Raw genomic sequence first — 15214 nt, 5'->3', positions numbered from 1 at the left:
CCTTTAAAGACCATCTGGAAGTTTCAGCTGGTGCAAAATGCAGTGGCACAGGTGCTGCGATCAGTTGCTGGTGGGCTCATATTACACTTGCATTGCAGGCTGAGCACTGGCTCCCTACTAGCTTCCAATGCAATTTAAAGTGCTGGTTTTCATCTAGGATGCCCTAACAAAGTTCCTATTTGATGAACAACTGGTCTCTTCTGCGGATTTCAGTTGTGATAGGAGAGGAAATAATATAATGAAGTGCCTAACATTTCATAAAGCATTATTTTTATATTGAATTGGGGAAATTATTAAATTGTGAATCTCCTAACCAACAACTTTGTAAGTTGCCTTTTTATCTCAGCATTTTCCCATTCCACTCTTCCATTGTTTTGGGGATAATACTGGATACTAAATTCCATCTTAATTCTCTAAGCCAGGTGTTGGCAAACCTTTTTTATAAAGAGGCAGATTCTGCCCCTCCTCAGCCTCCATGGCTGGAAGGTTTGCAGACCAAGGAGCACAGCAGCCACTGGAGAGCATTACCCATCAGCAAGGAGACCACTGATAGGCTGATTAGGTCTAGGGCAGCCTGCCCCTGGCCTTCAGCCCTGCCCCTTGCCCTAGAAGCTCAGCTGAGGCTCCCGTCTGGCAACCTGCTGCCTACCTACCTGCCTGTCCTTTCTTACTTTGTGGGTCATATGAAAACAGGGTGGCAGGATGGATTAGGTCACCAGTTGTAGTTTGCATTTTTACCGTGTTTTTGGTGAGACAGCAAAGCACAGATTGGCCTGCACGCAGGATTTGAGGAACATCTAGAGCAACTGTGATAGAAGAGCCTTAATGGTGGTATCAGTCAGTTGATGCTTCACTGAAAGCAACCAAGTAATCTGAATCACTTATCTACTAAAACCAAAACATGTAAAAATCCGCTGGTTTTAAAGTATCACCAGGAACTCACAGTTCAATCCCTACAAAATTAACTCCTTATTTAGTCATACTTGGCCATCAGTATTTGCTACAAAGTTTTAGGAGAGTGGCATCCCACTCTAAATGTAAATGACCCAAATATTTAAAAGACTTTAGCTTTGGTCTATGCCTAGGAAGCAGGACCAATTCTTCCCAGACACCCTCACACACACACTCTTTTTTTCCCCCAATTTTTCAAATGGTGCTGTTGGATTAGCAAACCAGCAACTGAGGCATTGATTCAGTCCTATGACTACGCTTGGTTTAAACCAGCATGGATGATCTATTCTGCTACTCTGTCTGTGAAAACATTACAAAGAAGTTAGGGAGGTGGTGTCAGTATTTTGGCAACTTTTCTCAAGAATTATCTCCTTCTTAAAGAATGTAAGTACGAAGTATCTACTTATGTACAGTTTAATGACCATAATAAAGTTATTTGTTTAGTATATCTACTTTTTTTTCTTCCTAGCATTTTCCTGCAGGTGCAGAGTCCACTTTTTGGATCAACCAAATGTTGATCCGTTGGTTACAACAGGAATTGACCAACCGACTTGTCGCCTGAGCCTAACGTCATCGGCTGAGAGAGAGTGACCGGCCCAAGGTCACAAAGGTGGCTTCATGCCTCAAGCTGGAGTAGAACACACAGTCTTCTGGTATCTAACCTAGAGCTTTAACCACTAGACCAGACTGGCTCTCAAAAATACCTTGTAAGTATCTTGTAAGTACAAGATATCTATCATGTCAAGAATTTCAGAAATTTGTGGAAAAACTAAAAATAAAATGTAATTTTAAAACATGTATACCACGTAAGGGAATATTTAATTATAGATAAGTCTGAAAATAAAACAGAGTGATGGATACTTGCTTGTTAAATATTTGTGGGAAAGCAAATAGTCTTTTTTTATAAACTGAATGCAATGTTATTCCTTTCTCTTCTCTTTTGTAGGTTCTCTCTGAAAAGTAGGACAAAGTAAACAACAACCTCTCTCTTAGACATTGTCCTACCTCCTCCTCCTCCTCAGGACTTTGAGGGTGTCACCATGTTCCTATCCCAGACGCAAGCTTTCCCAATTGTAGTGCTCTTCTTCTTTTGTTCCGCCTTTCTGTTCCTATTTGTTCTGAGGACTGAAAGATGGCATCCTGAGACTCCAGCAGATCTCCAGCAGGAATTTCAGAGTAGCCCAGAATTTGAATGGGAAGATAGACGTGAGAAGACAAAGAAAGCCAGCTCTTTGGATCTGCAATCTCTTGCACCTTTAACAGCCACCCGACATCCCTTGGAAGTTGTTTACTCTAAAGATTATAATTTCCTTATCAATGAGCCAGATAAATGTCAGAAAAGGAACCCTTTTTTAGTCTTGCTGGTAGTAACTAAGCCTCAAGATTTTGTTGAAAGACAAGCCATCAGGCATACGTGGGGCAATGAGAGCTTGGTTGCTGGTGTTTCCATTCTGCGCCTTTTTCTGACCGGTGTCCACCCAGTCTTTGGATCCCAGCTCCAAAATCTTTTGGAAGAGGAGAGCTCCACCCACAAAGATATTATCCAGCAGGACTTCCTGGACACGTACAACAACCTTACCCTGAAAACTCTAATGGGCATGGAGTGGATAAGCAAATTCTGTCCCAATGCCACCTATGTGATAAAGGCAGACGCTGACATCTTTCTCAATGTGAACTATACGGTGTCACAGCTGCTACAGCCCCACCAGTCCCCGAAGAAAGCCTACATGACAGGGTACATCTATCGGAACGCAAAGCCATTCCGCAGTAAAGCATATAAATGGTATGTGCCCTGGGAGGTATACCCCAATGACACTTACCCACCCTACTGTGCGGGCCCTGGGTATGTATTTTCTGGAGATCTGGCCCAGAAGATCTACCAGGTTGCTCATACCATTAGGGTAATTAACATGGAAGATGTCTTCATGGGGATCTGTTTGTATGAACTGGGCATCAGTGTGACAGACAGTCCCTGGGGCCTATTCAACATGGATAAAATCAGCTATGAGAAGTGCAAATTCTCCAAGTTAGTGTTCGTGCATCACTTTGGGCCACAGGAGTTGCTACAGATTTGGCCTGACTTCCAGGATCAAAAGAAAATTTGCAAGAATTAAAAATGAAAGAGATTAACTCTTGAAAAAATATGCTGCCATTTTGGAGGGGTAACGATGTGGAGAACAACATGTGCAGATTTGTTTGTTTACATTGGACAAACATATATGATCAAAGTCGAATACACAGATAATTGAAAAGAGAAGGTCTCTGTGGGAAGCTTCTGTGAGTTGTCAATAGGTGGTATAACTTTTATTCTGCCATCTTTGTAATCTCAAAAATAAGTTTCTCCAGTTAATATGCACTTACTCAATATTGTTTTTATTCCTGCTGCCACTTTCCCACTGAATTCCTGAGGCTGCCCCTGGCAACTTGTTTGACCAGCTTTGGACATCGGCTTCGGAGAACTTCCCCTACCACTTATACACCAACAGAAGAGCTCTCAAATGAATCTCTGGAAAATACAAAGCCTAGGGCACAAGGGTGAAGAACCTGGAGCATGCGTTGTTTTTTCCTCAGTTCTTCCAGTTGAGGACCTTAGTGCAAGAAGAGAGAACAGGATCCCAGATTTGGCTACATGTTCAATGGTCTATGCGATGTTCAGGATACAGCAACAGTGGATGCAAACACTGAGACAGTCAGGCATATGGCGCAAGCCTGAACAGCACTTCATTCAGTTATACAGAGGGTCGCCATGAGTCGTAAACGACTCGACGGCAGCTAACAACAACATGTTCAGGAAGGGCTCCTGGGGAGAGATGGGATAGAGCTGGCAAACACTGGAAAGGAAGCATTTGGCTTGCACCTCCCCCAGTCTCATAAGGACAGTGTATGTTAAAAGAAATACTGCACGCAGCCAAGGCCTGGGGCCAAGAAAGCAAACACAGGAGGCCAGGATGGAGATACATTTTTGTTTGTTTATTTAATGCTTATCCTGCCTTTATTATTTTTCTAAATACCTCAAGGTGGCGAACATACCTAACACTCCTTCCTCCTCCTATTTTCCCCACAACAACCACCCTGTGAGGCGAGTTGGGCTGAGAGAAAGTGACCGGCCCAAGGTCACCCAGCCGCCTTTCAGGCCTCAGGCGAACTAGAACTCTCAGTCCCCTGGATTCTAGCCCGGTGCCTTAACCACTAGACCAAACTGGCTCTCTGTGTGCAGGAGATGCACGGGACGTTACAACAGAGACACTAGGAGGTGGTACTAAAACCTAACTCCTAATTTCCTAAGTCAGGAAAACAAATATGATGTGGTAGGCATCACTGAAATTTGGTGGGATGATATTCATAATTGGCACACAGCAGTGGAAGAGTACAATTTATTCAAAAGTCACACACCCAATGGAAAGAGTGAGGGCATTGCACTGCCAAGAAATAACACACACACACTCACGCACACACATGCACAGAAATTCAGGAATCAGAACATGAAAATCCTGTAGAAAGTATTTGGGTAAGATCAAAAGGAGAAACAATAAAAAGTCATACTGTTGTGGGAGTTTATTATAAACTTCCAGGCCAGTCAGAAGGTATAGATGAGGTTTTTCTGCATCAGATGACCAATCTTTCAAAGAGGCATGCAAGAGCGATAACAAGATCTTTTGATTATCCTGACATCTGCTGGGAATCTAAGGCACATCCACCCAGCTGCTTTGTTGTGTTTGTGTTCCATAGTACGTCTGCCATGAAATTGTGCCACCCTAACACTCGCTGCTCCCACACAGATGCACAGGACATTACACATTGCCATTGCCATGCGTGCAAAGTGGGGCTGTGCTACATGCAGTCCATAGTTTTAATGCACAACATTCTGAGGGGCAGGATTGGTGGTTCCCTCAGCTGAATTTCCTGCTCTGTGCAAGGTCGTCTAGCACATGAACAGCCTCCTCCAGTTGGCATACCCAGCCCTTCATGCAATGCATTTTCCCCCTCTTCCCATGAGATTATTAACCAGTAGCATTTTTTAAATCTTTGAAACTATGGATCAACTTGGTGGCAATCTTGGCTGCCATCTTGTGGTCATTCAGGTTTGTCACGATGCAAAGACACACTGCTGGAGTGTGAGAAAGGGGTTTAGCTGTGAGGTTTGGTGCAGGAGCTGTAAAGTACCCTAAGAACATAATGTGAGCAGAGGAAGTGAGGAACCAGCCCTTCCATGGGAGTCGAGATCACCAAGAAGGAATTCCCTGCAGGCAGATTTCGAAAATAGAACAGCCAAGTCCTTTTAATTAATACCTTTATTTACAGGCAAGGCTGGTCAATTTTCAACCTACTTATGAATTCAAATAATACAATAAAAATGTAGAAAAAAAGTACCTGTGAAAGTTGGAGTTCCGGTCTCCTGTGCATCCAGAAGAGGACCCAAGGGGGTGGGTGAAGGTGTCAGGGACCAAACTGAATGGGGTGGGTCCCCCAGGAACCCATTGGAATCACAAGACTGTTGCATGGAACATGTCATTTCAGGCCTCTTCCCCAGTGCACATCAACACACCCTACATTGCCCCCACACAGCATTTTGAGGCAGAACATTAGGAAAAAACCACCTTCAAAGGGTAGCATTTAAACCTACAGGTGGTGTCATCTTGCTAACCAGGCAGACATCAAGATGGGAGAAACTACAATTGGGTAGAATTCCTGTGATTAAGACGTTTTATCTAGAACTTTATTTTTCTTTCAAACAATGCTGTTTTGACAATTGATGTACCATCTAAACAATGACAGAAGGATATGTCTAAATTTGCATGGCAAGGGAAAAGCCACGAGTTAAATATAAGGTCTTACAAGATGTGAAGGAAAGAGGACTGACCTTACCAAATTTGAAACTATATTTTGCTGCCTGCTGTTTAGTTTGGATGAAAGAGTGGGTGTTGTTAAGAAACCGACTTTTCGATTTAGAAGGTTATGATCTGAGATTTGGATGGCATGGATATTTATGGTATAACAAAGGTAAACTGAATGTAGACTCTAAAAACCATTATGTCAGATGGGCTATACAGTACAGAATACATTTAAATTCAGGTTTTGCCCAAAAGCACCTTTGTGGCTTTCAGCACAAGAAGCATTTTATAGACAAGAAATGATTTTTCTTTATTCGTTTAGTCGCTTCCAACTCTTTGTGACTTCATGGACCAGCCCACACCAGAACTTCCTGTCGGTCGTCAACACCCCCAGCTCCCCCAGGGACGAGTCCGTCACCTCTAGAATATCATCCATCCATCTTGCCCTTGGTTGGCCCCTCTTCCTTTTGCCCTCCACTCTCCCTAGCATCAGCACCTTCTCCAGGCTGTCCTGTCTTCTCATTATGTGGCCAAAGTATTTCAGTTTTGCCTTCAATATCATTCCCTCAAGTGAGCAGTCTGGCTTTATTTCCTGGAGTATGGACTGGTTTGAGCTTCTTGCAGTCCAAGGCACTCTCAGAATTTTCCTCCAACACCACAGTTCAAAAGCATCGATCTTCCTTCGCTCAGCCTTCCTTATGGTCCAGCTCTCGCAGCCATATGTTACTACTGGGAATACCATTGCTTTAACTATGCGGACCTTTGTTGTCAGTGTGATGTCTCTGCTCTGAACTATTTTATCGAGATTGGTCATTGCTCTTCTCCCAAGGATTAAGCGTCTTCTGATTTCCTGACTGCAGTCAGCATCTGCAGTAATCTTCGCACCCAGAAATACAAAGTCTTTCACTGCTTCTACATTTTCTCCCTCTATTTGCCAGTTATCAATCAAGCTGGTTGCCATAATCTTGGTTTTTTTGAGGTTTAGCTGCAAGCCAGCTTTTGCACTTTCTTCTTTCACCTTCATCATAAGGCTGCTCAGTTCCTCTTCACTTTCAGCCATCAAAGTGGTATCATCTGCATATTTGAGATTGTTAATGTTTCCTCCAGCGATTTTAACTCCAGCCTTGGATTCCTCAAGCCCAGCATGTCGCATGATGTGTTCTGCATACAAGTTGAATAGGTAGGGTGAGTATACAGCCCTGCCATACTCCTTTCCCAATCTTAAACCAGTCCGTTGTTCCGTGGTCTGTTCTTACTGTTGCTACTTGGTCGTTATACAGATTCTTCAGGAGGCAGACAAGATGACTTGGTATCCCCATACCTGTCATGTTCACCGTTTCAATGTGCGTGGTACATCGTAACGTTTCGCATGTCATTAGCCTGATACGCGTTTGATCTCCGGAGGGAGGACGGTTCCTGGTCGGGGAGTGCTTATCTGTTGGCTACAGGCTTGGAATGTATTTGGGTTATCTCATGTATTCAAGGTTGCTTTCCCAGGCTGGATGGAAGACGGTTATGAGCACCTGGGATTTGGGGGTGATGACTCTGCTGGTAGGGGGGTGGGGTTACGTTTGCAGCCGAGGGTTTTTAGTTTGTATTTGGCGCGCTTTCTGTCATTCTCAGCTTTCTCTGTATTTGTCTTGGTTCCCTAAATAAATCAGATTTCATTTAGCAACCTCTTGTGAGTCTGAGTGTTTGGGGTCGGCAATCATTACATAAAGCTGAGAATCCAAAACTTAAAATCCCGCTGGCCCCTTTCCAGGAAAAGACAGGCTTGCCCGACCCTGTGAGGGAGAGTACCGGCGATGAACGATCCCGACATACTACTGGTGGAAAGTGAGGGGTCGAGTGAAGGGGAGCCAGATTCTACGGTGATGCGCCCCGACAGACCCCCCCCTCCGGGCGAACTCTCAGCAATTCAAGAGGAGGCGAGTTCGGAGTCGGAAGGCGAAGTGGCGGGCATGAAAACCGCGCCAGAGACCACGGTGACCACCCCGGGGGAATTGGTCACTTGGGATGAAAGCAGGGGGGACGTCTCGGTGGCGGGGGGTCCATCCTGGAGGCAGAGGTACCCGCTATCTCCTATGGTAGTCCAGGTGCCGGCGAAAGGGGACTCCCCCACTCCAGACCGTATCCGGGTGCTGGAGTCGAAAATGGATTCCCTGGAACTTATCCTGCAGAAAATGAGCCTGGACCTGAGTTCGCTGAAAGAAGCGTGGGAGGGGTCAAGCCAGCGGCATTCGACCCCTTTGTCCCAGGGGCAGTCCCCCGAGCGGAGAAGGGCAGCACGCCTGAGAGAGAGGGACCGGGCTGCCCGAGTTGAATTAGTGTCACCGCCCGCTCCTGAGCGGCGGCAGGCAGGAGCTGTCAGAGCAACCGAAACCCCAGTGGGGGGGCGCAGCCCGTCGGCTGGTGGATTGAGGGACTTCTCTGTCAAGTTCGACGGGGACCCAACAAAACTCTCATTCTTCCTAACAAATGCCAAGGCATACATGGAGGAGTGGGGGCCGCTTTTTCGATCGGAAAAAGCGAAAATCATCACCATTGCTACCAAGCTTAAAGGGAGGGCAGCGGACTGGTATGTACAGATGTGCCAGTCGGAGGCTCCCGAACTGGAGAAATTCGACGAATTCCTCTGGGCTCTACAGCATCATTTCGAGGATCCCTTAGCTAAAGAGCGGGCGAAGCGTGCCTTGAGAGAACTCAAGCAGGGATCGAGATCGGTGGCTGACTATGCGCTGGAGTTTAAGGCGCTAGCGGGGAAGGTGGACGACTGGTCACAGGCAACGGTCATCGAGCTGTTCAAGGATGGCCTAAACACCGAAGTCCTGCGCTGGTCATTGGGACGAGATGACCCTGACAGTTTGTACGAGTGGATCCAGCTCGCTGGGAAGGCTGAGCATGCCCATGAGGTGTTTGCGCAGAGGAGAACAGCGAAGTCGGGGCGAGACGGAAAACCCAGTCGCCTGCCGGGCTCCGTGGGAAGATCCGGACAACGGTCCTGGGAAGAGGAGAAGGAGCGGCGGTATGCGAAGGGGCAGTGCCTGCGATGCGGTAAGGAGGGGCACCGTGCGGCGGCGTGCCCGAGGGCGAAGGGTGATGACCGGCAGGGGAAGTCGACTGCGAAGTCTCCTTCCCTGCCGAGGAAAATGAAAGCAGCGGTGGCCGACAGTGAGCTGGAAAGCGTACCGTTCTATGAGGACGAGGGGGAACCTGAATTGTTGCAGTCGGCGGGAAACGCCAGCCACCTGCTCTAAAGGTGGTGGAAGAAGGGCGCGAGCCTGTGTCGGTGAGTGGCAGCTATCGCATTCTCACGGTGAAGTTAAAATTGGGATCCCGGTCATAGAAGTGTGGGCCATGATTGACTCAGGGTGCTCACGGTGTTTAATGCATCCCAGTGTGGTAGCTGCCCTGGAGCTACCCACCTTTCCATTGCAAAGACCCATCGCTTTTACTCAATTGGATGGGTCCATGGCTGGTGGCAAACCGGTTACGCATTTCACCGGGCTAGTGGCCTTACAAATGGGTAGCCATCAGGAGGGGCTGTCGTTTGTAGTGGCTCCAGTGGGGGGCCCATTGGTGGTTCTGGGGGTACCCTGGTTGGTCCAGCAGAATCCTCAAATAAACTGGGTTTATCGAACTGTCACCTTTAAGGATGGATTTTATCAAGCACCAGAGGGACGTGAAGCCCCAGAGGAGGTGGTGGGGGTAGCGGCAGCTGCGACTCCGCAGTACCCGGCCCCTCCTCTAGAGGGTTTGCCGGGAGAATACCAGGCGTTTGCTGATGTGTTTGGGGAGAAAGAAGCGGATCAACTGCCCCCTCATCAGAAAACTGACTGTGCCATTGAGCTGGTGCCTAACACCCAATTACCTAAGCCAAAGATCTATTCAATGACTCAAAAGGAATTAACTTTGCTACAAGAATTTGTGGACAAAAATTTGGCACGGGGGTTCATCGAACCAGCTAACTCCCCAGTGGGAGCACCGGTCCTCTTCCGCCCAAAGAAGGATGGGACATTAAGACTCTGTACCGATTTCCGTGGGCTCAATGCAGTATCAATATCCAATAAATATCCCCTGCCTTTGATAAAAGATATGTTATCACATCTGGCAAAAGGGAAAATCTTCTTAAACTAGATTTAAGGGAAGCCTATTACCGTGTAAGGATCTGGGAGGGGGATGAGTGGAAAACGGCATTCAATTGCCCATTGGGAGCATTTCAGTATAAGGTTTTACCCTTTGGTTTGGCTGGGGCCCCTGGGGTGTTTATGCAATTGATCAATGAGGTACTCCATGAACATCTGTTTAAAGGGGTATTGATGTATTTGGATGATGTACTGATTTATACCGAAATTCTGGAAGAACATGTATATCTGGTTAAGCAGGTGCTTAGCAAGCTCAGGAAAGCTGAGTTGTATGCCAAACTGTCTAAATGTGCATTCCATCAAACACAAATTGATTATCTGGGGTACAGGATCTCAGATAAGGGCATTGAAATGGATCCTGCTAAAATTCAGGCTATATTGGACTGGGAAAGACCCTGCACCCGCAGGCAACTTCAAAGTTTCCTGGGGTTCAGCAATTATTACAGGTTATTCATAAGGGGGTTCGCCGAAATAGATTTGCCACTGACTGAGTTGCTTCGGACAAAAGGAGTGGGGGACACTCGCAGAGTAAAAAACCCGGGCGCGCTGCTGAGGTGGACGCCGGCTTGTCAGGCGGCGTTCGATAAGCTAAAGGAGTCCTTTACCCAGGAACCAATCTTACAACACCCTGACCCCTCTAAACCGTTTGTGGTTCAGGTTGATGCCTCTGATTATTCCATTGGAGCCCTATTAATGCAAGCTGATGAGGCGGGGTGCTTAAAACCATGTGCCTACCTGTCCCGTAAATTCTCTGAAACTGAAAGACGTTGGCATGTGTGGGAAAAGGAGGCGTTTGCAGTGAAAGCGGCTTTGGACTCTTGGCGCCACCTGCTTGAGGGGGCTAATCATCCCTTCGAGGTGTGGACTGACCATAAGAATCTGGAAGCCCTCAGCACCCCCCGCAAGCTGAGCCCGAAACAAGTGCGCTGGGCTCAGTTCTTTAATCGATTTAATTTCCAATTGAAGTTTATCCCGGGGAAAAAGAACTTTCTGGCAGACGCATTGTCCCGGCAACCTCAAGACTCTTGCTCAGCGCCAGAGGTGGTCAGCACGCTGTGGACACAGCCACAACTAGGAATGCAGGCTGTGACCCGCAGCCAAGCCCGTGCGCAGCAGCCAGTCAGCAGGAATTCGGCGCCGCAAGGCACCTTGTCCATTCCCTCTCAATTGCAACAAAAGTTTCTAAAAGAGCTACGAACTGATACTTGGTTGCTAGCCAATAGAGACAATGTTACGTTTGACCGGGGTTTCGCTTGGAAATCCGACCGTCTCTATGTCCCTGAGAGTTTGCGAAAAGACGTTTTGCTCCGTTCACACGATGACAAGGTTGCGGGACATTTTGGGTTTGTCAAAACCTTGCATCTGGTCCGCCGACAGTTTTGGTGGCCCACCTTGCGCAAAGATGTAAAGGACTATGTGGCCTCTTGTTCTGTGTGTGCTATGTCGAAACGCAAAGTGGGCAAACCTCAAGGACTGTTGCAACCGGTGGCTAGTCCGGCTTGCCCATGGGATGAGGTTTCTATGGATTTTATCGTGGAGTTACCTCCTAGCCAGCGCAAAACAGTGATTTGGGTCGTAAAGGACTATTTCTCTAAACAAGCCCACTTTATTCCATGCGTGTCCATTCCTTCCACATGACAATTGGCCCGCCTCTTCCTGGTACACATGTACAGGTTACATGGATGTCCCTCTTGTTTGATTTCGGACAGAGGCACACAGTTCACCTCTCAATTTTGGCGGGCATTCCTAAAACTTTTAGGTACCAAGCAAGCCTTGTCCACGGCGTGGCATCCGGAGACTGACGGAGCCACGGAGGCGCTCAATTCCACGTTGGAGCAATACCTGCAAGCTTTTGTGAATTATCAACAAGACAACTGGGTTGACCTCCTCCCTTTTGCTGAGGTGGCCTACAACAACGCGGTTCATCAAAGCACAGGTCAAACCCCTTTTCACACTGTACATGGCAGGGATTTTGTCCCCATCCCTGACTTGCCACAACCTTCCGTTGCGTCAGCCTCGCCGTCTGAGTGGTCAATGCAGTTGGCAGAATCCTGGCCAGTCATCCAGCAGGCATTAGCTGATGCACAGTCGGATTACAAACAGTATGCTGATAAAAAGCGTGCCCCTCACCCTGCCTTTCAAGTGGGGGACATGGTATATCTGTCTACTAAGTTCATCAAGTCCTCTCAACCTTCTAAGAAATTGGCTCCTAAGTTCGTGGGTCCTTTCCCCATTATTGCTCAAATCAATCCGGTGACTTTTAAACTTGATTTGCCACATAACCTAAAACGCTTACATCCTGTTTTTCATTGCAGTTTGCTCAAACCCCTTACGCGTTCTGACCGCTGGCATGATCAACCTCCACCTCCGCCTCCCATCATGATTGACGGGCAACAACACTTTGAAGTTAAAGAAATTCTAGACTCTCGCCGCATTCGAAATACACTGCAATATTTAGTTCGCTGGAAGCATTTCCCTCATCCTGAGTGGGTAGCCGCTCATGATGTGGCTTCTCCTATCCTTGTTACCCGATTCCATTCTGCTTACCCCTCTAAGCCGGGTCCTTAACATTTTTTTTGGGAGGGCGGTATGTCATGTTCACCGTTTCAATGTGCGTGGTACATCATAACGTTTCGCATGTCATTAGCCTGATACGTGTTTGATCTCCGGAGGGAGGACGGTTCCTGGTCGGGGAGTGCTTATCTGTTGGCTGCAGGCTTGGAATGTATTTGGGTTATCTCATGTATTCAAGGTTGTTTTCCCAGGCTGGATGGAAGACGGTTACGAGCACCTGGGATTCGGGGGTGATGACTCTGCTGGTAGGGGGGTGGGGTTACGTTTGCAGCCAAGGGTTTTTAGTTTGTATTTGGCATGCTTTCTGTCATTCTCAGCTTTCTCTGTATTTGTCTTGGTTCCCTAAATAAATCAGATTTCATTTAGCAACCTCTTGTGAGTCTGAGTGTTTGGGGTCGGCAATCATTACAATGCCACTAAGAACTTGCCACAATTTGTTCTGGTCCACACAGTCAAAGGCTTTAGAATAGTCAATAAAACAGAAATAGATGTTTTTCTGAAACTCCCTGGCTTTTTCCATGATCCAGCGGATATTGGCAATTTGGTCCCTAGTTCCTCTGCCTTTTCTAAACCCAGCTTGTGCATCTGGCAATTCTCGCTCCATGAATTGCTGAAGTCTACCTTGCAGAATCTTGAGCATTACCTTACTGGCATGTGAAATGAGTGCCACTGTTTGATAGTTTGAACATTCTTTAGTGTTCCCTTTTTTGGTATGGGGATATAAGTTGATTTTTTCCAGTCTGATGGCCATTCTTGTGTTTTCCAAATTTGCTGGCATATAGCATGCATTACCTTGACAGCATCATCTTGCAAGATTTTGAACAGTTCCGCTGGGATGCCGTCATCTCCTGCTGCCTTGTTATTAGCAATGCTTCTTAAGGCCCACTCAACCTCACTCTTCAGGATGTCTGGCTCTAGCTCACTGACCACACCGTCAAAGCTATCCCCGATATTGTTATCCTTCCTATACAGGTCTTCTGTACATTCTTGCCACCTTTTCTTGATCTCTTCTTCTTCTGTTAGGTCCTTGCCATCTTTGTTTTTGATCATACCCATTTTTGCCTGGAATTTACCTCCCATGTTTCTAATTTTCTGGAAGAGGTCTCTTGTCCTTCCTATTCTATTGTCTTCTTCCACTTCCACGCATTGTCTGTTTAAAAATAATTCCTTATCTCTTCTGGCTAACCTCTGGAATTTTGCATTTAATTGGGCATATCTCCCCCTATCACTGTTGCCTTTTGCTTTCCTTCTTTCTTGGGCTACTTCTAGTGTCTCAGCAGACAGCCGTTTTGCCTTCTTGGTTTTCTCTTTCTTTGGGATGTATTTTGTTGACGCCTCCTGAACAATGTTGTGAACTCCTGTCCATAGCTCTTCCGGGACCCTATCTACTAAGTCCAGTTCCTTAAATCTATTCTTCACCTCCATTGCATATTCCTTAGGAATATTAGTGAGCTCATATCTAGCTGATTTGTGGGTCTTCCCTAATCTCTTTAGTCTGATCCTAAATTGTGTAATAAGAAGTTCGTGATCGGAACTACAGTCAGCTCCAGGTCTTGTTTTTACCGACTGTATAGATGTCCACCACCTTTGGCTGCAAAGAATGTAGTCAATCTGATTTCGGTGTTGTCCATCTGGTGAAGTCCATGTATAAAGCCGTCTCTTAGGTTGTTGGAAGAGAGTGTTTGTTATGCAGAGTGAATTGTCTTGGCAAAATTCTATCAGCCTATGTCCTGCTTCGTTTTGTTCTCCCAGGCCATGCTTACCTGTAATTCCAGGTGTCTCTTCTCTTTTTTACTGATAAGCTGTTCCTTAGCTTGCTGTGCTCACTGCTCTTTCCTTTTGGATTCTGGTACATGTGACAGTCTGTACCAGGGACTTGGAGTGGCAATCCTGCAGATTGAATGCCATCATGGAGGCCAGCCCATCCAGTCCTCAGGCCCTCCAAAGGAGGCTTCTCCCCCTGCGTGCATGCCAACGAATGCCGACAGTCACCCAGCCTGTCTCAGCTCTTCTGTGCCTTTCTGAGACAGAAGGGTCTGGAGTGAGTGTTGCTGGGGAGGAGGCCCTTCTCTGCAGAATGAGGGGGCTGGGGAGAGCAATGGCTCTCTCCACTCCCCTGTCTTTGTCTTTGTCTCTGTCTCTGTCTCTGTGCAGAACAAGGGGAGGCCCTAGCTCTCTGCCTTCTGCACAGTAAAAAGCATTTTCTTTCTTCTGTGTAAAAGGCGGCTAACATTGTTCCCTTCCTTTTTCTGCCATGAGGATGGTCTGGGACAGAATAGGGCTTTTTGCCTGCGGGTTCTGACTCAGGGTGCTGTGAAGATAGGTTGGAGATTTAGTTGTCAAATCTAATTCAGTTCCCACCTCTGGTATTGATGGTGCAGTTCAGAGTAGCAAACAAGAAGGAAAACACTCCAGCCATCCAGAAAAGGGAATATGAAAAATTCACAAGTTTACCTATAAATTAACCGGTCCTTTTTAACCTTTTTACCCTGGAGGAACCCTTGAAATAATTTTCAGGTCCCAGGGAATCCCTACATAAAAATTGCAAAAAATATAAAAACTTCACCATACAATTCACTTCTAACCTACATAGTCCAAATTTTACAACATTTACAATAACAAAGGAGCAAATTGGCAGCTGAGTTGCAACACATAAAAATTCCCAACACTATGTGTGCTAGAATTGTGCAGTGCTCAAGGTTCAAAAAATTG

The 15214-nt window shown here is 46.6% G+C and overlaps 1 protein-coding gene across 1 annotated transcript; it reads left to right on the top strand.

Annotated features, from left to right (window-relative positions):
• The first annotated feature begins 1939 nt into the window (after nt 1-1939).
• LOC134492479 (beta-1,3-galactosyltransferase 2-like) lies at nt 1940-3065 on the top strand. The gene has a single exon (XM_063296650.1). The coding sequence runs from the start codon at nt 1992-1994 to the stop codon at nt 3063-3065; it is 1074 nt and encodes a 357-aa protein (XP_063152720.1). The 5' UTR covers nt 1940-1991.
• Nucleotides 3066-15214: the final 12149 nt, after the last annotated feature.

The sequence above is a fragment of the Candoia aspera genome, chromosome 2, assembly GCF_035149785.1.
Source record: "Candoia aspera isolate rCanAsp1 chromosome 2, rCanAsp1.hap2, whole genome shotgun sequence".
NCBI classification, from domain to species: domain Eukaryota; kingdom Metazoa; phylum Chordata; class Lepidosauria; order Squamata; family Boidae; genus Candoia; species Candoia aspera.
Note: the sequence above shows the minus strand (reverse complement) of the source record. Positions and strands in the feature narration are given on the sequence as shown.

Bases quoted from the DNA above. Each gene is read 5' to 3' on its own strand.
- LOC134492479 (XM_063296650.1), top strand. From the start codon at position 1,992: ATGTTCCTATCCCAGACGCAAGCTTTCCCAATTGTAGTGCTCTTCTTC.